General features: G+C 40.7%; 1 protein-coding gene across 2 annotated transcripts in view; it reads left to right on the top strand.

Moving 5' to 3' along the window:
- ARHGAP18 (Rho GTPase activating protein 18) overlaps nucleotides 1–20,596 on the top strand; it is a 130,640-nt gene extending 110,044 nt beyond the window's left edge. Inside the window, exons 13-15 of one of the 2 annotated variants that reach the window (XM_066373266.1) lie at nucleotides 12,302–12,426; nucleotides 17,434–17,495; nucleotides 19,077–20,596. In XM_066373266.1, the coding sequence (XP_066229363.1) occupies nucleotides 12,302–12,426; nucleotides 17,434–17,495; nucleotides 19,077–19,168 (279 nt within the window). In that variant the 3' untranslated portion in view covers nucleotides 19,169–20,596. The remainder of the gene's footprint in view (nucleotides 1–12,301; nucleotides 12,427–17,433; nucleotides 17,496–19,076) is intronic. The other variant, XM_066373267.1, reaches the window with a different exon arrangement.
- Nucleotides 20,597–22,003: the final 1,407 nt, after the last annotated feature.

Consider the following 22,003-nt stretch of genomic DNA (forward strand, 5'->3'; position numbering starts at 1 on the left):
AATATCTAAATATTAGTATTTATGAACTGCTGCAAGAATACATTAAAAATTGGGTTTATAATAGTGAATATACATGAGCACGTTTATGAAGTGAGTTACCATAGCTCTAACATGAAAACCTTAATATGAAATCAAAAGGTTTCTATTGTTCTATTTATAGTGAAGACAACCCCCTCCCCCCCATCACCATTGAGGTTATTCAGTTGCATGCTGCCATCTTGTGGAATAATGGGGAAATACAACTATCAGCCTTTGGTATTTCTGCTTTGGCCTACTTAGGGATCCAGTAATTGTGAAGAGTAAAAATTCTCCTTTACTTATTGATGGCTCTCACTATTTTTATAAGATAAATTTTTTTCTTTAAAAATTTTTGTTCAATTTTTTAGTATCTTTTAAAAACAAAATTTAGTAAAGGAAAATGATAAATAATGTTCATAGTTTTTGAGAAATGTTTAGAAAGGATTTTTGAGATAACATTTTCGATTAACTTAGAATGTTTATTTCTTCTAAAAGCACTGTAAATACGTGAATATCTTCTTGTTTTGTAGCTCTGTGTTTCCTATTAATTTAGGTGACTTTATAGCCTTATTTCTCTTATAAGGCAGCAAAATGTGATATTCTGCGGCCCAGTATATATATCTAAGGAAAAAATATTTGTGCTTCACCTTTTTTTATTTTTTCTTTTACAGGGACAGAGAGAGTCAGAGAGAGGGATAGATAGGGACAGACAGACAGGAATGGAGAGACATAAGAAGCATCAATCATCAGTTTTTCGCGACACCATAGTTTTCATTGATTGCTTTCTCATATGTGCCGTGACCGCGGGCCTTCAGCAGACCGAGTAACTCCTTGCTCAAGCCAGCGACCTTGGTTCCAAGCTGGCGAGCTTTTTTGTTTGTTTGTTTTTTTGCTCAAGCCAGATGAACCCGCGCTCAAGCTGGCGACCTCGGGGTCTTGAACCTGGGCCCTCCGCATCCCAGTCCGACGCTCTATCCACTGTGCCACTGCCTGGTCAGGCGTGTGCTTTACCTTTTTAATAATACATTTTAAAATTAAAAAAAGTTACTTTTTGGGTAACATTTGGATAACGTTGTCATTTATAGCAAAACAGCATTTACTTGGATTTCTTTAGTTTTTACTGCGGGTTAATTAGGCCTCAGCTGGTCTGCTAATTCTCAGTACTAGTTAGAAGCTGTATTGTCATTTGAAGGATTGGAATTTAAACTTGCATTTAAATCTCAGTTTTATCATGTATAAGCTATGACTCAGTTTCTCTGAGGTTTGTTTTTCTCTTCTGAGAAATTGCCGCCTTGGTCCCAAGCCCACAACCTCCCGCGAGGTATTCAGAGGGGGGCGGGGCTGGTGCTCACAGTCGCTAGCAGCGCAGCGGGCGGGCGAGGGAGGCCTGAGCGCAGAGGGGCTAGCGGTCTGTGCTGGAGACCTGGAAGGGAATACCGGGCTGCAGAACAGGAAGTGGGTGTCAGAGAGGCTTCACCTGGGAGTAGAGCTGAGGTGTGGAAAACACCAAAGGTTTTATTCAGGCAGCGAATTGAAGAGAGAGATCTTGCTAGCGGAGGAAGCTTCCTGGCAGCGTGGCTGCCTGTCCGTGATCATGGCCCACAGTGGAGGTTCCTGTGGCCTGTCATGTTCAATGAAAAATTTTAATCAATTGCCAGAATTTGTTTTTCAAGTTATTATTATTTATTAGGGAGAATAAGTATACACAGAAAACAATTACAGCACAGCAAAGTACAAGATGATGTCAAATACTATGGCTATAATCAGAGTCTTCTGCATGAGCGTCTATCAGTGGCCAGAATTTTAAAACTAAAAGATTTAATATAGAAGTCTGGATTTCCATCTTGACTTGACAGTTTGGATGCAGGAGCATTCCTGTGTCCCTTCACTGTAAGGGGCCTGCTTTCTTGCAGGGTAACAAGAGCCTGGATCTGAGGAGCAATTGTTCCCTTTGGATAGAACACGTGTCGTCTACTCTGCTATAAGCCACTGTACACCCCCCATCTGTCTTGTTGGTTTGTGTTTCTTGACTCTTTCCCTAAATCATTTGAATATGCAGCACAAAACTATAGGGCATGAAACTGCCTGGGGTTATTTTATTTAGTTGTTCAACTACTATTTGACGTGGGCATCTTTATGTGCTAAGCAATGTTCAAGGCACTTGAACTATGTTCTTGAACAAAATAGACAAAGATCACTGCTCTTGTGCAACTTAAATTCTATCAGGAAAAATAAGTAGAATGCACACACAGTATCTTAGTACGAGGTAAATGCTCTAAAGTAATAAAAATAGTCGAGCAGAAAAAGCCGAGTCTGAGGGTCTTCTTACAGTGTTAAGTTGGTTGGTCTAAACCTCACTCCTTTGAGTGGGGGTGTGCAGGGAGCGGGGAGCTGAGCTGTGTGTACGCCCGGAGGACCGCACTCCAGGTAGAAGAAGTAGTCTGCACAGAAGCCCGAAGGCAGGAGCTTATTGGGGTATTTAAGGACCAGCAAGGAAAGGCTGTGACTGCACTGGAGCCAGCCAGAGGGCCGATAGTGGGAAATGAGGTCACAGGGACAATGGAGCAGATTATGCAAGGCCTTGTGAGGAATTTGGATTTACCCTAGGCGAGATGGGGTCATTGCAGGATTTTGAACAAAGGCCTAAAAAATCTGTATTTCGAAATGGTCTTTCTGGCTGGTGTGTAGCGAATGGATTCTAAGAGAGGAAGGACCGAATAGAGTGGCTACTTAAGAAGGCTGTGTCATGGAGAAGTGGTCGATTCTAGATATTTTTTGAAGTTAGAACCATTGGAATTTCTTGATGCTGAAATGATGGGAGTTGTAAGAGAAAGAAATTAAAAATGACTTCAAGGTTTTTGTCTTGAGGAATTGGAAGGAATTGACCCTTAGGGAAGATCACAATTTCAACTTGGGACCTGTTGAGTGTGAAGTGTCTAGTAGATGTCTAAGTAGATGTTTGCGTGTGTTTACAGGGGAAATGAGGTCAGACTGACTGCCCAGTGAGATGCATGGAGTGGCAGGGGCAGAAGAAAGGCAAGAATGAGGCTCAAGGGCTGGAGACAGGAGCCCTTCTGTTTTGTATTTGATAGAGCGTGACCCAGAGTTACATGATTCCACAGTGGACCCTTGAACAATGCGGGTTTGAACTGCACAGATCTGCTTATACATGGACTTTTGTTTTTCAATAAACACAGCCCTTCATATCTGCAGGTTTCACACTTATGGATTTAAACAACTACTGATTGAAAGTCGCATTTTTTATCTTCGGTTGGGGTTTGCACATGCAGAAGGCTGACTGTATACAATGTTCTGTAATATAAGGAACTTGAACATCCTTGGATTTTGGTATCTGTGGAGTTCCTGGAACCTTAGAATAAATACTGTGAAGGCAGGTGAAGGGAGTGTTGGAGGAATGGAGGTTAGGTAAGAGGTGTTGGTTGACTTCTTTATTGATGGGAGTATATAAATGTGTGAAATTCTTCAGGAGAGTAGTTGGCATATGTCAAAGGGATGAAAAGCATTCTTACTGGACTCAGAGATGCCTTCAGAAGGAATAATAAGGTGAACGTGAAAATAGTTATGCTTAGATTAATTGCTATTGTCTTTATACTGCCCCAAATTAGAAATAATCTAAAAAGATAGAGGTGATTAAGTAAATATGTTATGGCACATCTGTGTAAATAAATACTATGAAAGTGTATGTCTATATATTGACATTGAAAGATATTCATAACATGTCAAAAGGAATTATAAATCGGTAAATATTATATTGCTGTCTTTGTAAGAGTTGACAATTATCATTGTTTTGACTGCTTACAAGAGGTCAGGAATGATGGTTAACATTTTGTGAACATCATTTCACTTAATATTCATAGTAATTTAGTTGGCCTGTATTACTGTCTCATTTTTTACCGATTAGGAAAGTGAAGATCAACAACCTTAAGTAACTTAAGGTTATCTAGACAGGAAGTGCTAGAACATGAAACCAAATCTATATGACTTTAAGTCCAAGTCTCCTTACTATTGTCCCCTATTGTCCCATAGATTACAGAAAAACTCTGAGGTTTGATGTATACCAAAATCCTAGGCTTATGGGTGGTTATACAATGAACATGTGTTATTGCCTTTGTAAAATGTTTAATTTAAAACATTTTAAAAACTCCTGGGCTAAGCCAAGGGACAGCAATGGGAGTGGAAAGAAGTGTTGAAAGTGAGCCAGCAGGACCCATGGGATATGGAAACTGATGGGATAGGAGGGGTGTGAAAGAAGGAGTCACCAGTTTCACCTTGGTTGAGTTTATCACTAAGATAAAGCATCATGCAAAATGAACAGACCTTTGACAAGTAGTCGTTCTGGGTCAACATGCCTGTGTGGAAGTTCACTACATGGTCCTGAATGAAGCTCAGGACTGGTCCTAGCCCGAGGTGTGCCTTTGGGATCAGCATTGAGATTGTAGCTGAAGCCACAGGCTGGTGTTTCCTGTTACACAAAGTGAATATGTGGTATGAGATAATTAGAAGGCAAAGGCAGATCTCTGGGGACACCAATATTTTAAGTAACTGGCCGTGAAAGAGGAGCTGTTAAAAGAGGCCAACAAATGGTGGAAAGTAAGAAAAAATGGAGACCTGTGGTGTCTTAGAAGCTCAGGAGGAAGAGTAAAGTAAGGAAAAGAGCTTGGTCTGTAAGCAACTCTGCAGAGAAACTGAGGGAAGTGAACAGTGAATAGAGGTGCACTGGAGTTTGTATTTGAAAGGTCAATTGTGACTTTCTCTAAAGAATTGTCAGTGAGTGTTGACAGAAGAGGCCAGATTACTTGAGATTAAAGAATGTAAGATAAGAGATTGCATATAATGAAAATTCATCAAAGTGATATTTTTTAAAGCATTCTGTATGCTATTAGTGCTAACTATGTATATATAATTAAGCATTTATATTATTAAGACTTGCTTGACTAGGTAAGTAAATAGTATAAACCATTTTTGGTAAAGTAAATAGTATAACCATTTTAAAGGTTTGTACTTTAAAGTTTAAAGGGACACCTTCAACCTACTTAATGGAACAAATATTTTTAATGACTACAGCATATTAATTGTTTAATACAAATGTGAATTTTTGGGTTTCTTAAATATTAGTGAGACTCATCAGGAGGAAACAGTTGGTGAAAAATAACAAAAATATAGACCATTACAAAAAACCACTTAATGATAGCCTTCAGTCTATAAGTGGGATTGATATCATACCCTTCCACACATAAAAACACCACCATCACACATCAGAAGCCATGTGCTTGAAGATAAAACCTTAGCTCAGGCATTAGTGAGACATCAGTGACAAGTTATCTATCTCACATCTCTAGACCTCAGTTTCTTCTATAAAGTGAGAGAGTAAAACTAAATTAATGGTGTTTAACCAAAAATTTGGCTGGCAGCCTCTTGCATTATGGCATTCATACATATATTATTATGAGGTTTTTCTGACACATACAGAGATAGAATATTATGTGAATCCTCATTAACCCATCACCAATAATCAAACTCATCTTTCTGGTCTTGTCTGCCATTCTTTTTATTTTTAGTATTTTAAAGGAAATCAGAGACATGATTGCCTTAGATTACATCTTTGGCTGGTAAAAAATCTAAGGCGGCTTTGGTGAGCATCTGGTTATGAAATACTGAACCCTACAGGCTCCAAGTCCATTGTGGACTTAGATTTGTATGATTTTTTTTTCTGTCAGTCAAGCTCACCTCTCAAAGGAAAGGGAAGCTGTATATTTATGAGCACATGTGGGTACAGAGCAAGTCTGTGAGATTCTCTGAAATAAGCCAGACTGCACAGCACATCTGCCCTCATTGATAGAGGGACAGAGGTTCTTTCTCCCATGGTTACCTCGGTGGTCACCCAGGGTGATCTAGTGTCATACTCCTCATTTACAGTTGATGAACTCAAGTTTTCAAGAGCTTACCTGGCTTGCCAAAGTTCAAAAATAATTTTGTACCACATTAAGGTTTAGGGCTTCAGACATGGAAAAGAAATCTGTTGCCCCCCCCCCCTTTTGACCTGCTCTGTTTCCGACCTGGTCCGGTTCACCCCTCCTTAGGCAACCTGGTGGTCCCCCGCTCCCGGGAGGTCACCATATTGTTGCCAAACTTAGTGCGGACACCCGATCGGCATAGCGCACTACAGCCCAGAACTCCTGGGCTCAAGCGATCCTCCTGCCTCAGCCTCCCGAGTAGCTGGGACTACAGGCGCGCGCCACCACGCCCACCCCCCCACCCCCCCTTCTGCTCTTCTCCAGTAGAACCTTGGAGTTGGTAGCTCCAGTTGCTGGTGACGAAGTTGTGTGTCTTCAGTCACATCTCTCTTTGGAAGTCCATCTCTGGTTTCCTTAAACAGCTCCAACCCAAAGCATTGCTGAAGGTCTTGCTTCAAGCATCTGCTTTAAGTCTAGAAACCATGTCTGGATCTACTTGGGGATACATGTGGAAAATCAAATTACAATATCAAACACAAAATTGTATTTTTTTAGATAGTCTTTGATTTTTTTTTTATAGTGCATAAAAGTGCCATATTAAAAGAGAAAAATATTAGAACTTATTTTATTGTAGATTAAATGCATATTAACTCTGGGAGTCATTTCAGACCCTTCTTTAGAAGTCTCTGAAACTGTGAGTTGGGTAAAAGACTCAGCCTTTGGATAACCAAGTCCCAATTATAATCAGAACAGAGATCAAGGTGGTAGAGAATGCCTCTATATTTTTCACTTCTAACCAGACTAAGGTGATTGAGTGTGTCATTTTAGTTTAAGATACCTTGCTAAAATGTCCTTGTTTAATTTTCAAAAATATGTATTATGATGTGTAATTTTTTTGAGAATGCTGCGTATCTGATTTGCTCTTTCGAAGATAAAAGATTTCTCTGTAGCATTAAAAATGTTAGCTTTACATTTAAATTAGCTTTTAATAAAAAAAAGAAATTAATGTCTGTTGTAAAGGTCTGACATCACATTTCTAATCTCTAGAGTGCAAAATATCAGTCATGTAGTGTTTATCTACACATTTTTAAAAATACCAAAATCCTAGTTTAACCAAATAATAAGACATAAAATCATATTTTTAAAAATATTTAGTTCAAAATGTAAAACATGTAAGGGCCCTACGAGATTATTTTCTCTATTATAACAGTCTTTGCATGCATAAGGAATTCAATAACATTTTGTAAGAGATCTAGTCCTTTGTGACTCAGTTTTAATTGTGTGTTCGTCAAATACTTTTCTTCCCCAGGCTTGCTGTACATCACATAACTTCAGCTCACAAACACACCAAAACAAACAAACAAACAAAAAACAACAAAACAAAGCAAAGCAAAAATGTGAATTAGGAAGGTTACAAAGATAATGCTGTTCACAGACTCAGTTATTATTATGGCTCAAGTAAAGAACAGACTGTTTGGCATAATGATCAGGGGTGTTGTGTCTATTCAAAGCTTGGCAGCTCAACGTAATTAGTATACTAATAGCTTTAGTATTTGATACAGCATGATTCTGGAGCTTAATAGTAATTGTCAGACAGTATTTAAATAAAGGCTTTGGCACCATTTTTGTTTATCATCTTTGTAAGTGCCATTTGGTCACTCTTGTCAAGATAGCCAGGAAAAACTTTCCAGAAACAACTTTTAATCTCTTCAGTTTTAACTGTTACATCTACCAGTTAAACTTGTTTCTTCTCCAACAGTAAAGGTCATGGTAGAGTCAAATTGAGTCGCTCTCAATCTTTATATTGCTGTGAGAATTTAGATGGGATGCATTGCCATAGAAATGAACACTTGAGCGTCGTTCCTGTCCCTCCCCTGCCACACAGCGCCCTGCTAGAACACAGGTTCTGCAGTTGTCAGGGAATGTGTGTCCGTCAGCCCGAGAAGGAGCTGTGCACCATTACTGGCCCAATGAAAAGATTGTCAAGGGCATTGTTATTCCATTTGTGTGTGAAACGAGTTCACATTGTACAGCTACTTGTTTGGGAAGGGTTAAAGTTCTTCCAGAACGGGTGTAGCTTCACCTCCGGCTCACTGAAGGGAAAACTGTGGGAAATGTTTAATTTCACAGCTGTAAGTAACCTGTGCAGATGCCACGGCCTGTCTGCTGGCCAAAGCCATAACGTGGCAATTACCTGACACTTCACATGTACATGAGGATTTCTGAGGGCCCTCAGAAGCTAGTAGCTGGGCCTCTTTCCTCTAACATTAATTCTCGGAGAGGCTCTGGATTCCTCTCTCAGCTGCGGTGCGTTCTGGTGCAGCCTCTGACAGCACACTCACTGACCTGAGGGCTGCATCTCATAAGGAAGCATGGTGGCACTCTCCAAAGCATGATCACTGAACTCACAGTGAAAGCGCAGGCTGTGGTTACATTGTTAGAGGCCTTCGGCTGTTCGTGAACTGTCATGGAGAAAAAGGGGCTGTATCCTTAAGCAGATGCATGCTGATGTTGGTGGCTCCCTGCAGGAGTAAATGACTGCATTATCCCAGGAGCCTCTTTAATCTCTTTTTTCCCCACTCTCTTTTCCTTCTTGTCTTTTCTCAGTAATAGAGGGAATACCATGTGGTCAGTAGAGGCAATCAAACTGGTGTCTTTTAGACAATGTTACTAAAACTTTTCTTTTTTTTTTTGCTATTAAAAAAATAAATAGTGCTATACTTAATTTTAGTCTAGAAAAAATTTGCTTTTATTAGCATACCAATTTTAATGAGAAATAGTTTTGAATGACTTCATTGAATCAATAAGCATTGATAGATGGCTACAGATGTGACTCAGATATGTGGCATGTGTCTAGAAAACCGGTGTCGTATACTAGGGTCAGAGATTCAGTGGAAATTCCAGCAGGAGGAGGCATTATTTTTTGGCCTTGTGGCTCATGGAGGGTTCTGTGGAGTTCGAGGTATCTGAACTTGGCCTTGTAAATCAACAGTGGGATATTTCAGAAGTGAAGCGGAGAATACATCAAGGTAGGAAAGTATAGCCCTTTTCATTCTAACAGGGGAAGGTGCCCAGGAATAGTGGGAACAAAGGCAGGGGGCAGGGCAAGGTTGCCAAGTCCCTGGACTCTCTGTGACAATATATCATGTTTCTGGATCATTTCGCTCTTATAACTCATTTATTACGGACCTTCCATATATAAAAACATAACCTTCCATATATAAAAACGTAAGGTGTTAACCTTACCTCACTTTAAATGTCAGCGTGGATTTGCCTGTCTTTTTGATGTTCTAGGATTTGAAGAAGACGTAATTATCAGAATAATTTTTGTCACTGTTGCTTTCACCAAGGAAACCTATATGTGAGACTCTTGGGCGCTATGATTTAAGCAGAATTGCCGAACTTTTGAACCAGCATAGAGAAAGTGGCTATCTGCAATGCCCGGCCTACTATATTTCAGGTTCTCTGGGCCATTGTAATAATAAGACTAACAGTATCCAAGATGCAAATACGTGTTTCCCTAACTGAGTGGACAAGGTAGCTTGCGTTTTATGAATACCGACTCTGTGTCAGCTGTTGCTCTTACAGTTTTCACTTCGATGTTCGAGTCATTAGGGCCAGCTTATTGTCCTCCCCATCACCTGAGGAAACGCAGATTTGAGGGCAGGCCAGCGGCAGCAGGGCCACAGCAGGGTAGACATTAGAGAGGAGACCCAGGGAGACGTGCAGGTAGCGAAATCCCTGGGTTATAACACACAGCATTGATGGATTAACTGCTGTGAAAGAAAAAGGTAACCACATTCCCATGTGAAATGCCCCCTTTATTGTAAGAGGAGGCTTATTTTCCAAAATGTTACAAATGAAAATAATATCTGGCACAGAATTAAAGAAGAAAGGTAAGTTAGGCTTGTATTCTAGAAGCAAGGTGGAGGTCAGAGACTAGACTAGGTATCAGGCCGTATGATACGCCGCAGGAATTGGGAGCCAACAAACCAAGCCCGGGGCCCAGGCTGGGCGGGAGAGATGAGGCAGGGGTGAGGGAACTGGGCAAGGGTTAAGATGGGACAGCTTTTAGGGATCGGGTTGAGCCCAACACCCCCAGGAAGAGAAGTGAGACAGGACACAAAGAATGCAGTCCCTAGCCCAGCGGAATAGTGAGTGGGCGGCCCCGAACGCTCTGTGTTCGTCCAGTCGGTTGGAGGGGATGTGCCTTAGCCCTTCACTGAGTGGCCAGGTGAGGGTGACAGGGTCTCTGTGTGTGTCCAGTCGGTTGGAGGGGATGTGCCCTAGCCCCTCACTGAGTGGCCAGGTGAGGGTGACAGGGTCTCTGTGTGTGTCCAGTCGGTTGGAGGGGATGTGCCCTAGCCCCTCACTGAGTGGCCGGGTGAGGGTGACAGGGTCTCTGTGTGTGTCCAGTCGGTTGGAGGGGGTGTGCCCTAGCCCCTCACTGAGTGGCCGGGTGAGGGTGACAGGGTCTCTGTGTGTGTCCAGTCGGTTGGAGGGGATGTGCCCTAGCCCCTCACTGAGTGGCCGGGTGAGGGTGACAGGGTCTCTGTGTGTGTCCAGTCGGTTGGAGGGGATGTGCCCTAGCCCCTCACTGAGTGGCCGGGTGAGGGTGACAGGGTCTCTGTGTGTGTCCAGTCGGTTGGAGGGGGTGTGCCCTAGCCCCTCACTGAGTGGCCAGGTGAGGGTGACAGGGTTTCTGTGTTCATCCAGTCGGTTGGAGGGGATGTGCCCTAGCCCCTCACTGAGTGGCCGGGTGAGGGTGACAGGGTCTCTGAGTTTGTCCAGTCGGTTGGAGGGGATGTGCCCTAGCCCCTCACTGAGTGGCCAGGTGAGGGTGCCAGGGTCTCTGTGTGTGTCCAGTCGGTTGGAGGGGATGTGCCCTAGCCCCTCACTGAGTGGCCGGGTGAGGGTGACAGGGTTTCTGAGTTTGTCCAGTCGGTTGGAGGGGGTGTGCCCTAGCCCCTCACTGAGTGGCCGGGTGAGGGTGACAGGGTTTCTGAGTTTGTCCAGTCAGTTGGAGGGGGTGTGCCCTAGCCCCTCACTGAGTGGCCGGGTGAGGGTGACAGGGTCTCTGTGTTCGTCCAGTCGGTTGGAGGGGGTGTGCCCTAGCCCCTCACTGAGTGGCCGGGCGAGGGTGACAGGGTTTCTGAGTTTGGCGCCATGCCTTGTACTGTCTCTGCAGGTGTAACGTGTTTGCAGCCCTTCACGACGATCTCCCACCATCTCCTGGTCCCTTGTGCAGTCTTAGGCAGTAGAGCTCCTTTTCTTAGTCCCACACTGCGTCTCCAGTGATTCTGAGAAGCAGTTTTAAAAATCTTTTGGAGACACCTACATTCTTATGCAGTCTTATTTTAAAGCTGTATTATTCTTGTTGAACTGCAAGATCACATTAATTCCACCTGTTTTATATCCATGTTTTATGTTAAAAATAAAAGCATTTCAAAACCATGTACATTAGAAAAAGATATTGTGAGCCCCAATATAACATTGCACCAAAAAGGACTTGTCTCTTAGTTAACTACTAGATAAGTAGACCTAACACAACACCTGGATGCTGGATGCTTAGTGGATGCTTAATAAATTTACATTGTATCAAACAGGGTATTTGCAATGTATAAAGCATTGTCTTTAAACATTGGTTTATGCTGTTTGTTCTAGGATCTAAGATATACTGTTATAAATAATAAATTAGTATTTATTTTAGCAGAATGATTAGGAATTAATCACACCATATTAATATTTCAAATGCCATAGCTGATATTTTGATATCACATTCCTCAAAATATTTCCTTGATATCCCTCCAAATACATAAAATGTTCTTAACATCTGTGGGCAAAGCATTTAGAATGGCCATCATCAATTCAGAGTGTGTGTTCACAGTGTGAGCTTTGTCAAATTTTGTGAACATGCTGGAAGATTTTAAAAATGCATACATTGAACTAGCACACAAAATAACTTTTCTGATTCAATTTCATAAATTGCTACATAAAGAAGCACCCTCTGGTAGATAATACTCAGAAATCAGCACTTAATATGGCAGTAATGGTTATTGCTGTCATTCTTTACATCTTTAAAAATAATTAAGCATTACTGCACAGGCATTACAAAGTTCCCCTATCACCATTAAGAGGATATTTGAGGTTTGATGTAATTTAGCAAATTACATTATACAGTAGTTAAGGTTTTTATGTAGTGAAGTAAAAGGCGTAGTAGTTAAGCACACTTACCATATAACGCATTGTGCAGAGTTACGTGCCCCAGCTGCTGCCAGCTTTGTTCCAGTGTCATTATTGCTTTGCAGGCTGACGTTCCTCAGGGAGTGATTCGAGTGCAAGCTCCCCATCTTTCGAAAGTTTCCATGGCAATACAGCTAACTGAAGAACTAAAAGCCAGTGATGTACTTGCCAGGTTTCTCAGCCAAGAAAGGTAGAAGCCTGTTTTGTTTTAATTATTTTATGGTATAACTCACTTGCTCACTCTCTCCTTCCCTCCCCTCCTTTATCTTTCTTTCTTTCTTTTCTTTTTCTATTTTTAATTTAAATTATGGATGGAGTGAAGTGCATCAGATTTTTGTCTTTCCAGCAGAAAGGAAGAGCAGACTTAGCAATTAGACTCTGGGAATGAGTTAAGTTCATTTGATGTAGTTTGTGTTCAAGTTGAGCCTATTTCGAGTGGGATGTCTGAGCGTCCCTTCGCTGAGCCTGCGGTGGGCTTGGCACCCGAGACGAGACCGCTCAGCGGGCTTTCCGGAATGTGTTGAGTGGAGGTTAATTACTGTGTGTTAGGATAATCACTAATTAAGATACAGTGGGATTCAAACAAAGGTTACAGATTTTTCCATAAAATGTAATGAATAAAAAAATGCTTACATTTAGAAACAGAAGGCATGAAGAATTAAGGGAGGACAGCCAGTCAGTCCCTGGAGCTGTGAGGCCTCCAGGACAGAGCACGCCTCTTCAAATAAGATGCCGACCTTCCCCTCCGTTCCCGGGCTGACGGGCAGGGGGCGCCCTTTGAACTCCCGTGCCATCCCTCTGATATCGGAGCCTACGCTTCCCCAGAGGGTCGCCCTATCTTTTCCTGAATTTTCAAGGTTCAAGCAAGTGTATTGGGTTTTTAGTTTCTAGCTTTTGAACTCTTACTTTTAGCTGAAGTGGGGTTTTTTGTGTTTTTTTTTTTGTTTGTTTGTTTTTATTTTTCTGAAGCTGGAAACGGGGAGAAACAGTCAGACAGACTCCCCCATGCGCCCGACCGGGATCCACCCGGCACGCCCACCAGGGGCGACGCTCTGCCCACCAGGGGGCGATGCTCTGCCCCCTCTGGGGCGTCGCTCTGCCGCAACCAGAGCCACTCTAGCGCCAGGGGCAGAGGCCAAGGAGCCATCCCCAGCGCCCGGGCCATCCTTGCTCCAATGGAGCCTTGGCTGCGGGAGGGGAAGAGAGAGACAGAGAGGAAGGAGGGGGGTGGGGGTGGAGAAGCAAATGGGCGCTTCTCCTATGTGCCCTGGCCGGGAATCGAATCCGGGTCCCCCGCACGTCAGGCCAACGCTCTACCGCTGAGCCAACCGGCCAGGGCCTGAAGTCATATTTTTAATGCTGCTCCCCCCGGCCTCCATTACCACTTATTGAAAATGAACTAATTAAGACTTTAAAAAGCCAGGAAAATCAGGGGTATTGCCATCCTCGCTTATGAATACTCCGTTTTAGCCTTTATAGAATTTTATCTCCTCGTTTTAATATTCGGGGTCTTCAGTGCTGTTTTCTTCAAAACATCTCCAATTTTAATCCAGTACCACCAGTCCTTAAACATGTCTCTGCTCTGTTTAAGGCCTCTGCTAGATGTTGGAAGGGGCATAAAAATGTATTTGAAAGTGTCTCCCCTCAGGATTTATAAATTGGGAGAAGAACTGTGCAGTGAACAGATGGTGATGAAATAAAAGAAAGGCTTATTGGTAATATCTGGGCTTTCAGTAAGCCAGCATAAACTTCCTTTCACGGCACTCTGAAGTAAGTACTCATATTACTTCTGTTTTACTGATAAGAACACAGAGACTTCCCAAGGTCACACATTTCATAGGTGGTGGAGCTGAATTTCAAATCTGTGGTTTCTGTCTTCAAAGACAACCCTTAACCACTCTCCACCCTGGCTAGTGGGTCTAGAGACCATCACGGATCTGGGGGTCATTGGTGCAGAGTCTGGGAGTAGATGGAATTTTTGAGGATTAAGTTCAGGGGCAATTGGAATTTCTCAGGATTAAGTCCTGGGAGCAGTTGGAATTTTTCGGATGTCTTTGCTCCCTAAAGGGTCTCTGATCTAAAATGAAGTCAATCTGCTTCCTCTCTGCTCCCTGCCACGGCTTGGTTGATATTAGCTGTTGCCATTTTTCCCACCAGAGTGTGGGAAGAATTCTTCCCACCCCAGAGTGTGTATCTGAAGATGTGCCGGACTTCAGCTATAAGCTGTTCTTCCAGGCTAGACCTGGTTAATTTACACAATGTTTACTTTCAGGGCCCAAGTGCTCAATTTAGTTGGGACTTTGGTTCCTCTACTTGCAGATAATACAAGGTGTGACAATGAAGTTGTATAATATATTCAACTGTGACTTTAACATTTAGGTACTGAAGGACAGTAGTAGGCCTGTTATAGAAAGCACCAGCTTTGTGACAATTACCCTCTGCATTTTTGAATTTTCTGCTTTTATTAAATAAGCATTTGCTACCCCCTGGAGCAGAGTCTCTTCTTCTATTTCCTCCCCTCTCCCCATCCTGCTCACCCGGAGGGAAGTCTGGTAAACACCTCTGTCCACTTGCCTCCTTCTTTCCCCAAGTCTTCAGCCCCTTTCCTTTATGCTCAACGATGCTGGAGGCAGATGATCTTGATCCAAATGCCAGCTTTCTCCATCTCATCTTAGGCTGGTTTTTATAATCTCTTCAGTTTCTCTTTTGTAAAAGTTGACCATAAGAGGACTGACAGTATAGTCTTGTGATAATTAAGTGGGAAAATGACCATGAGGCACACAGCACTGTCTGGCCATCCAACAATTGAAATTCTCAGTAAACATTTATATGTATTTTTTCTTTTTCTTTTTTGGGTTTTTTTTCTTTTTTTATTTTTCTGAAGTTGGAAACAGGCAGTCAGACAGACTCCCGCATGAGCCCGACCAGGATCCACCCGGCACGCCCACCAGGGGGCGATGCTCTGCCCATCCGGGGCGTCGCTCTGTTGCAACCAGACCAGAGCCACTCTAGCGCCTGGGGCAGAGGCCAAGGAGCCATCCCCAGCGCCCGGGCCATCTTTGCTCCAGTGGAGCCTCAGCTGTGGGAGGGGAAGAGAGAGACAGAGAGGAAGGAGAGGGGCGGGGTGGAGAAGCAGATGGGCACTTCTCCTGTGTGCCCTGGCCAGGAATCGAACCCGGGACTCCTGCACGCCAGGCCGATGCTCTACCACTGAGCCAACCAGCCAGGGCCTATATGTATTTTTTCTTCCACCATTTTTCTCTCCTTCTCTAATTCACATTCGATCAGTGTGGAGGCAGTTGGAAACTCTACTTTCCTCTGTCCTTATCCGCCCCTACTCTTTCTACTGGAGCCAAGAACACATGAATGGCATAAACTAAAAAGTTACACATTCACTCACCAGTCTTTGATAAAGGCTGTTACCTTTTCTTTAATTATGGACTTGTTGATTAGACTCATGCAAAAGCTTATATATACCAGGAAATCTAATGCAGGCTTCTGTAAAGTGGAACAAGAACATAGAGAACAGAGAAGCAATCTGAGAGCAACATTGGATGAGATTTTTAAAATCTAGTCTCCTAAAACATTCAGTCTGATTTTCATAGGTATGATGACTGTTTTTGTACTCATAGTTTGGTAGGTTGATGGACTATATTATAAATAAAAATATAATTATTAATTAGTTAATTTAAAATAAATATATACCAGCTTGAAAAGAAAGTCTTTTAGATAGACTACAAGTCAGCAGGTCAGTCTTCAGCGTGAGGACGTATAGAGCCCTGCCTGAGTGGAGGAGAGTAGATAGAGTTGGATAAACAGGTAAGTCATTAAATGGTTAGTTAAGAAAACTTCTACCATACCACATTTTTTTAAGCAAGAGAGAGACAGAGAGAGAAAGTGAGAGAAAGAAAGAGACAGAGACAAGAAGGGAGAGAGATGAGAAGCATCAACTTGTAGTTGCAGTACTCTATTGTTTATTAATTGCTTTTCATATGTGCCTTGACTGGGGGTTGATTGGGGGGTCTAGATGAGCAGTGACCCCTTGCTCAAGCCAGTGACCTTGTATTCAAGCCAGCCATCTTGGGCTTCAAGCCAGTGACCTTTGGGCTCAAACCAGTGTCCATGGGGTCATGTTGATGATCTCACACTCAAGCCAATGACATAGGAACAGATTGATGATCCCATGCTAACCTGGCAACCCCATGCTCAAGCCGGTGACTTTGGAGTTGTGAAACTGGGAACTCAGCATCCCAGGTCGATGCTCTATCTACTGTGTCACTACCTGGTCAGGCTACCACACTGCATTTTTCCTAACATTTTGGATAAAAAGCCAGACTTGGTTTTCTCTTCTCAGTTTCAGGGAATGTATCTTCAGGGCCTTATATCAATGGTTCACAAACTTTTCTATGCATCAGAACCCACTATAGATCATTTAAAACAATTCTTCATCTAGCATCAGGTATTTCTTCATATTAAATCAGAATTTCCAGAGCACTGAAACTGAATTTTTAGCAGGTTTCTCAGGTAATTAGTATACAAGGAGTTTTGAAAACCACTGAATTCTACCAGTTTTTATTGTTTGAAACTATTGTCTGGAAGAGTTTATTCTTTGAGGAGTATACACCTATAAATAAATAGGTCCTACTGTAAATTCTTCATAATGAGTATTTATTTTTCCGTTGAGTGTATATACCTCCCACATTTGAATGGCCAACAGAGGAAGTGTTATGAACCATGTTCAAGTCTCTACATTCATTTTGCATACTATTAGAGTTGTCAGCATAGCAAACACATGATAAATGTTTATTGAATAAACACATTGGGAAAACTAAGGTACAAATGTTTATTTTCATAGTTTTATAAGGACCTTTTTGGCCCCTATGCAAAGTAGATGCTCATATTAGTAATTTTATTGGCAACTAAAATGTTACGTTACTTTCTTTCCAATTTTACAAATTTAGATATTAATTTATTATTTGCCTTCAGCTGTAGATTCCATTTGTTTAATTTACAGGTGTGACATTTTTATTACCTATTAGGCACATTTAACAGATGGGAAAATACAAATGTGTAGATAATTACAGTGTGTCTAAGTTACGAATTTTCCATACAAGCTAGAATTCCCCAAGCACATTAAAATGATTTACTTGCAAGCTGTCTGCTGATATAACTAATCAGTTTGTTTTATCCCTAATAGTGGGATTGCCCAGACGCTCAAGAAAGGGGAAGTTTTTTTGTATGAAATTGGAGGAAATATTGGTAAGCACGTTTTTTTTCTTTGTATTTCATATGCTGATTTGACATTGCCAGTGCTATTATTTATATCTTTGGGGGAGGGAAGGCAAATTACTAGATGTAAAATGTAACACACTGTAGATAATTGATGAATAGTGTGGGTTTGTTTAGTGGTCTGGCCTTTCTTTTCAAACTCAGTTTGAGCTCCTTCAGTACAGATTCCATCTATGTTGAACCTCAGCAAAGGCAAGTTCCCTAAAATAGATATAATTTCTAGAATGGTTAATGCAATTTTTCAACACATTTTTTATATGCCTATGTCATATCTTAATAAAGGAAGTAATTGAGTTTATTTAAGACCAAGATAACACTTTTAATATGGTACAGTACTAGATATTTTTAGCAAAAGCAGAAGTTATTTTTGCCATTGTTGGTTCCCTATAAATAGTACATACACACATGCACAAACATATTGGTAATTTAGGAAATAAAAATGGGATAAATGGATTAATTTTGAACATGTCTTATATTTTATTTGCCTATTTGTTTTACTCATGTCTTTTTAAAAATTTAAAACAAACTTTCCTTCTTTTTTTTTTTTGGCTCTTATATAGTAAAGGTGAAATTGTTAACAGATAAAGTGGTATTTATTTCAAATAGTCATTGAAAATGTTTTCAGATAAATTTTGTAGAAATTATTTGGGGCTTAAAAGTGTTATTTAATATTAAAAGTTAAATGTAAGAACATTAAGGTTCATTTTTAAAGCTTAAATAAACCAAAACTTCATTAAATACCTGGAATTTTTAACTTTATGAGTAAGGATTATTTAAATATTAGTATATTATATTTCGTGTTTTATTCTTCGATTTTGGGAATTAAGTGTGATTTCTTTCTTAGGTAGATTTCAAAACTGTTCCCATTCTTATTTATTTATTTATTTATTTATTTATTTATTTATTTATTTAGTATTTTTCTGAAGTTGGAAATGGGGAGGCAATCAGACAGACTCATGCATGTGCCCAACCCGGATCCACCCGGCACGCCCACCAGGGGGCGATGCTCTGCCCATCTGGGGTGTTGCTCTGTCGCAACCAGAGCCATTCTAGCGCCTGAGGCAGAGGCCATGGAGCCATCCTCAGCGCCCGGGCCAACTTTGCTCCAATGGAGCCTTGGCTGCAGAAGGGGAAGAGAGAGACAGAGAGAAAGGAGAGGGGGTGGGGTGGAGAAGCAGATGGGTGCTTCTCCTGTGTGCCCTGGCCGGGAATCGAACCTGGGACTCCTGCACGCCAAGCTGACACTCTACCACTGAGCCAACCAGCCAGGGCCACTGTTGCCATTCTTAATAAAGGTAAAGACATGTTTAAGGAACCATTTAAAAGCCTATCACACAAAGTATTTTCAACTTCCTAAATTAATTTGAAACATGTACATTTGTAGAAAGACTATAAAATCGACTTCTCTAATATTTTTGGCCAAGTTTTATAATACTATGGGAGATAACAAAGGATGAAAAATATTTATAGTCTAAGACTTAGGCTTAAGTTTAAAATTGCAATTGCCCAGTCACCCCAGTATGTTAAGCAAATTCAACATATCTTTAATAGGGGAACGCTGCCTTGATGACAACACTTACATGAAGGACTTATATCAGCTCAACCCGAATGCTGAGTGGGTTATTAAGTTCAAGCCATCATAGAAGACATGCTGCAGACGACCAGAAGGACCTCCTTAGTCATTCTTGCTGGGTCACGAGTGTAAAAAAACCCAGCAGGACTCTTCCATTATTCCATGTACCCAACCAGTGAATAGTGACACTCTCAAGCCTTAAAAAGTTATAGATTTGTGCTGCTGCCAGAATTATGTGAATTATTGTTATTAATATTGTTAGAAAATAACTATCTCCAGAGTGAGAGGAGAGAGACTGTATTAGCTTGTAGGCTGTTTTCATGTACTTTGTGAAATGTGCCCAGATGTGACATAGTTTTTTTTTTAAATATGAAATATACCCTTCCCCCCCTCACCGTTGTCCCCCTAAAATCATATATACAGTAATATATGCTTTCTTACCATTCTTTCCTGCTCACACCTGCCTTCTCCTGATTGGGTTTGCTTTTTAACCAAAAAGACAACAAACACCAGGTATGGCAAGTGGAGAAGACAGTACATCTTAAAACAGCCTGAATTTAACAGTATTCCTGTGACTAGTGAACGTTGAATATTCATCCCTTTGAATCATTTGTTCAAACAATAATATTCTACTTCTCCCTGCTGTATTGCATGAAGTGATTTGCATTTTTTTCAGTTCATCTGACATATGTGCACAGAGCTGTATCCACTATCAAGAAAATAGAACTGTCAGGAACTGCCAATTATTACTGAACCTTGAAAGACTTGTATACTAAGAATAAATAAAATATATCTATGTGGAATAACTGGATTATGGATAATAAGAGAGTGGAAGCCAAATTACTTCACGTATGCCGATCTTTTCTAAATGAAATTTAAAAAGTCGCAGCTAGCTTTACCTACTGTCATACTAGTGGTATAAATATGCATGAGAGTCTGATCCAGTGTGGTTGAGAATGTATTCTACTTAGAGAGGGAGTTTAGAAAAAACCAACTCATAAATAAGTCTGCAGGAAGAGTTGTTCTGAGTATGCCACAATCATATGAACAAGCTTTTGTTTGTGTACTTATTTTATATAATCAGAGTAAATTTATTAAAATGCTGTGGAAAGTACTACTCCCAGGGATTTTAATACACAAACCATATTGTGACAAGAGATGAGCCTCTGTTCTGTAAATAAGAGGAATAAAGTGAGAGAAAAACGTTCAATATTTTATGAGTTTAGAGAGTGTAGTAAATAAAAGGTGATGTCCATGAATGCTGCACAGACTATGTTTATGAGACTTTTAGAAGTACTTTAGGAAAAATTACACATTTTCGGAAGCTCATGGTGTTACTCTAATTAGGGGGGGAAATGCTGTTAATGAGAATGGTCATAAATTTTTAACGTATAATTACATGAGCAGCCTGTGGATATGATCATTTAACTCTTTGGTGATTTGTGCCATTGCTTTTTTATTTAAATTTTTTTATAATTAAATGCATTTTTCTACATTATCTTCTCTTGGAATTATTACTTTTAGTCCTATGTGTTCGTGAGTATTCTAATAGGCTATTTTTGTTTTTGTTAAAAGCCACTTCTACCCTTTGATTGCTCCTGTTGTTCCTGTGTAATTTTTAAAGTGGGAAGACATGTGGGAGATAGAAACTTGTGTCTTCTTTAGTTTTTTCTTAGCAAATTTCTGTTCTTTAGGATTTTTCAAAACACACTATATTGGGTTTCTGATTTGGGCAATTAATATTAATTTCCCAGTTAGCAAACTCCTTTAATGATTCAATTTAATAAAAACAATTAGCAATATAAAGATAAAAATCAAGTATTTAAAATAGTTTAGGTATACATACAACTTTTAAAAAGTGGCCTAACCAGTGATGATGCAGTGGATAAAGTATTGACCTGGAACACTGAGGTCGCTGGTTCTAAACCCTAGACTTACCTGGTCAAGGCACATATGGGAGTTGATGCTTCCTGCTCCTCCTCTCTCAACTCTTTCTCCCCCCCCCCCCTTGTTTCTCCTCGCTCTAAAAATGAATAAATAAAATCTTAAAATAAAATAAAAAATATACTGTGCTCTTTATATATAAAAAAACCTAGTTGTGGATGTAATGGTTTAGATGATTTTCTAAATGATTTTCTAAAGTGTAAGTCAACTAATTTTTACCACAGTTACTAACCACCTGGCGGGGGGAACAGTAGGCTTTTAATAATGAAAAAGTACCAGATCTTGGTAAATAAACAAGAAAATGTCATTTTATTTTGAGGGGTTATTTTTGAACTCATGACCTATGTTCATTGACATTGAACAATATTGCATTTCTCTAACCAAGGCAGACGTGTAGCTGCACTTCTGAAGGGGAGAAACTTGGTAGAGTAGAACCTCATATGTAAATACCCTGGAATTAACCCACATACTTTTTCTGTTCTTTTTGTTTGTTTTCTAGTAAACTTTAAATCTCAGGATAGGTTAGTTTTTATTTGTTTGTATGTAAGGGAAACTAAAACCAAACAAATATATTTGCCTTGGGTCTCAAACATCCCAACTTTTAATGGGGTGACTGGTAAAAAGTAGAGAGCTGATATTTATAGAAAACTGGTTGCCCTTTTTACATTTCAGAGATGCTTCTTCTTTTTCCTGGAGGGGTTATTGTAATTCTTTATAATTAGTATTTGTATACTGGCGCTGTAGAATCCAGTAAAAACTCTTTGTTGGCACTCTTGGGGAAAAGCAGTTTGTTTTCTGACTTCCTGGGATTTTTTGTTATTATCTTTTCCTACTTTTTCTTAAACTGGGTTGCACTTTCAACTTCATTGTCCTGATTTCTCAGCTACTGATCAGTAGGTGGCAGTATTGGTCAGGGATTCCTTTGCAGCTAAACTGGGAAGCTTTGAAAGTGAACTTGAGT

Source organism: Saccopteryx leptura, chromosome 3 (assembly GCF_036850995.1).
Source record: "Saccopteryx leptura isolate mSacLep1 chromosome 3, mSacLep1_pri_phased_curated, whole genome shotgun sequence".
Taxonomy (NCBI): domain Eukaryota; kingdom Metazoa; phylum Chordata; class Mammalia; order Chiroptera; family Emballonuridae; genus Saccopteryx; species Saccopteryx leptura.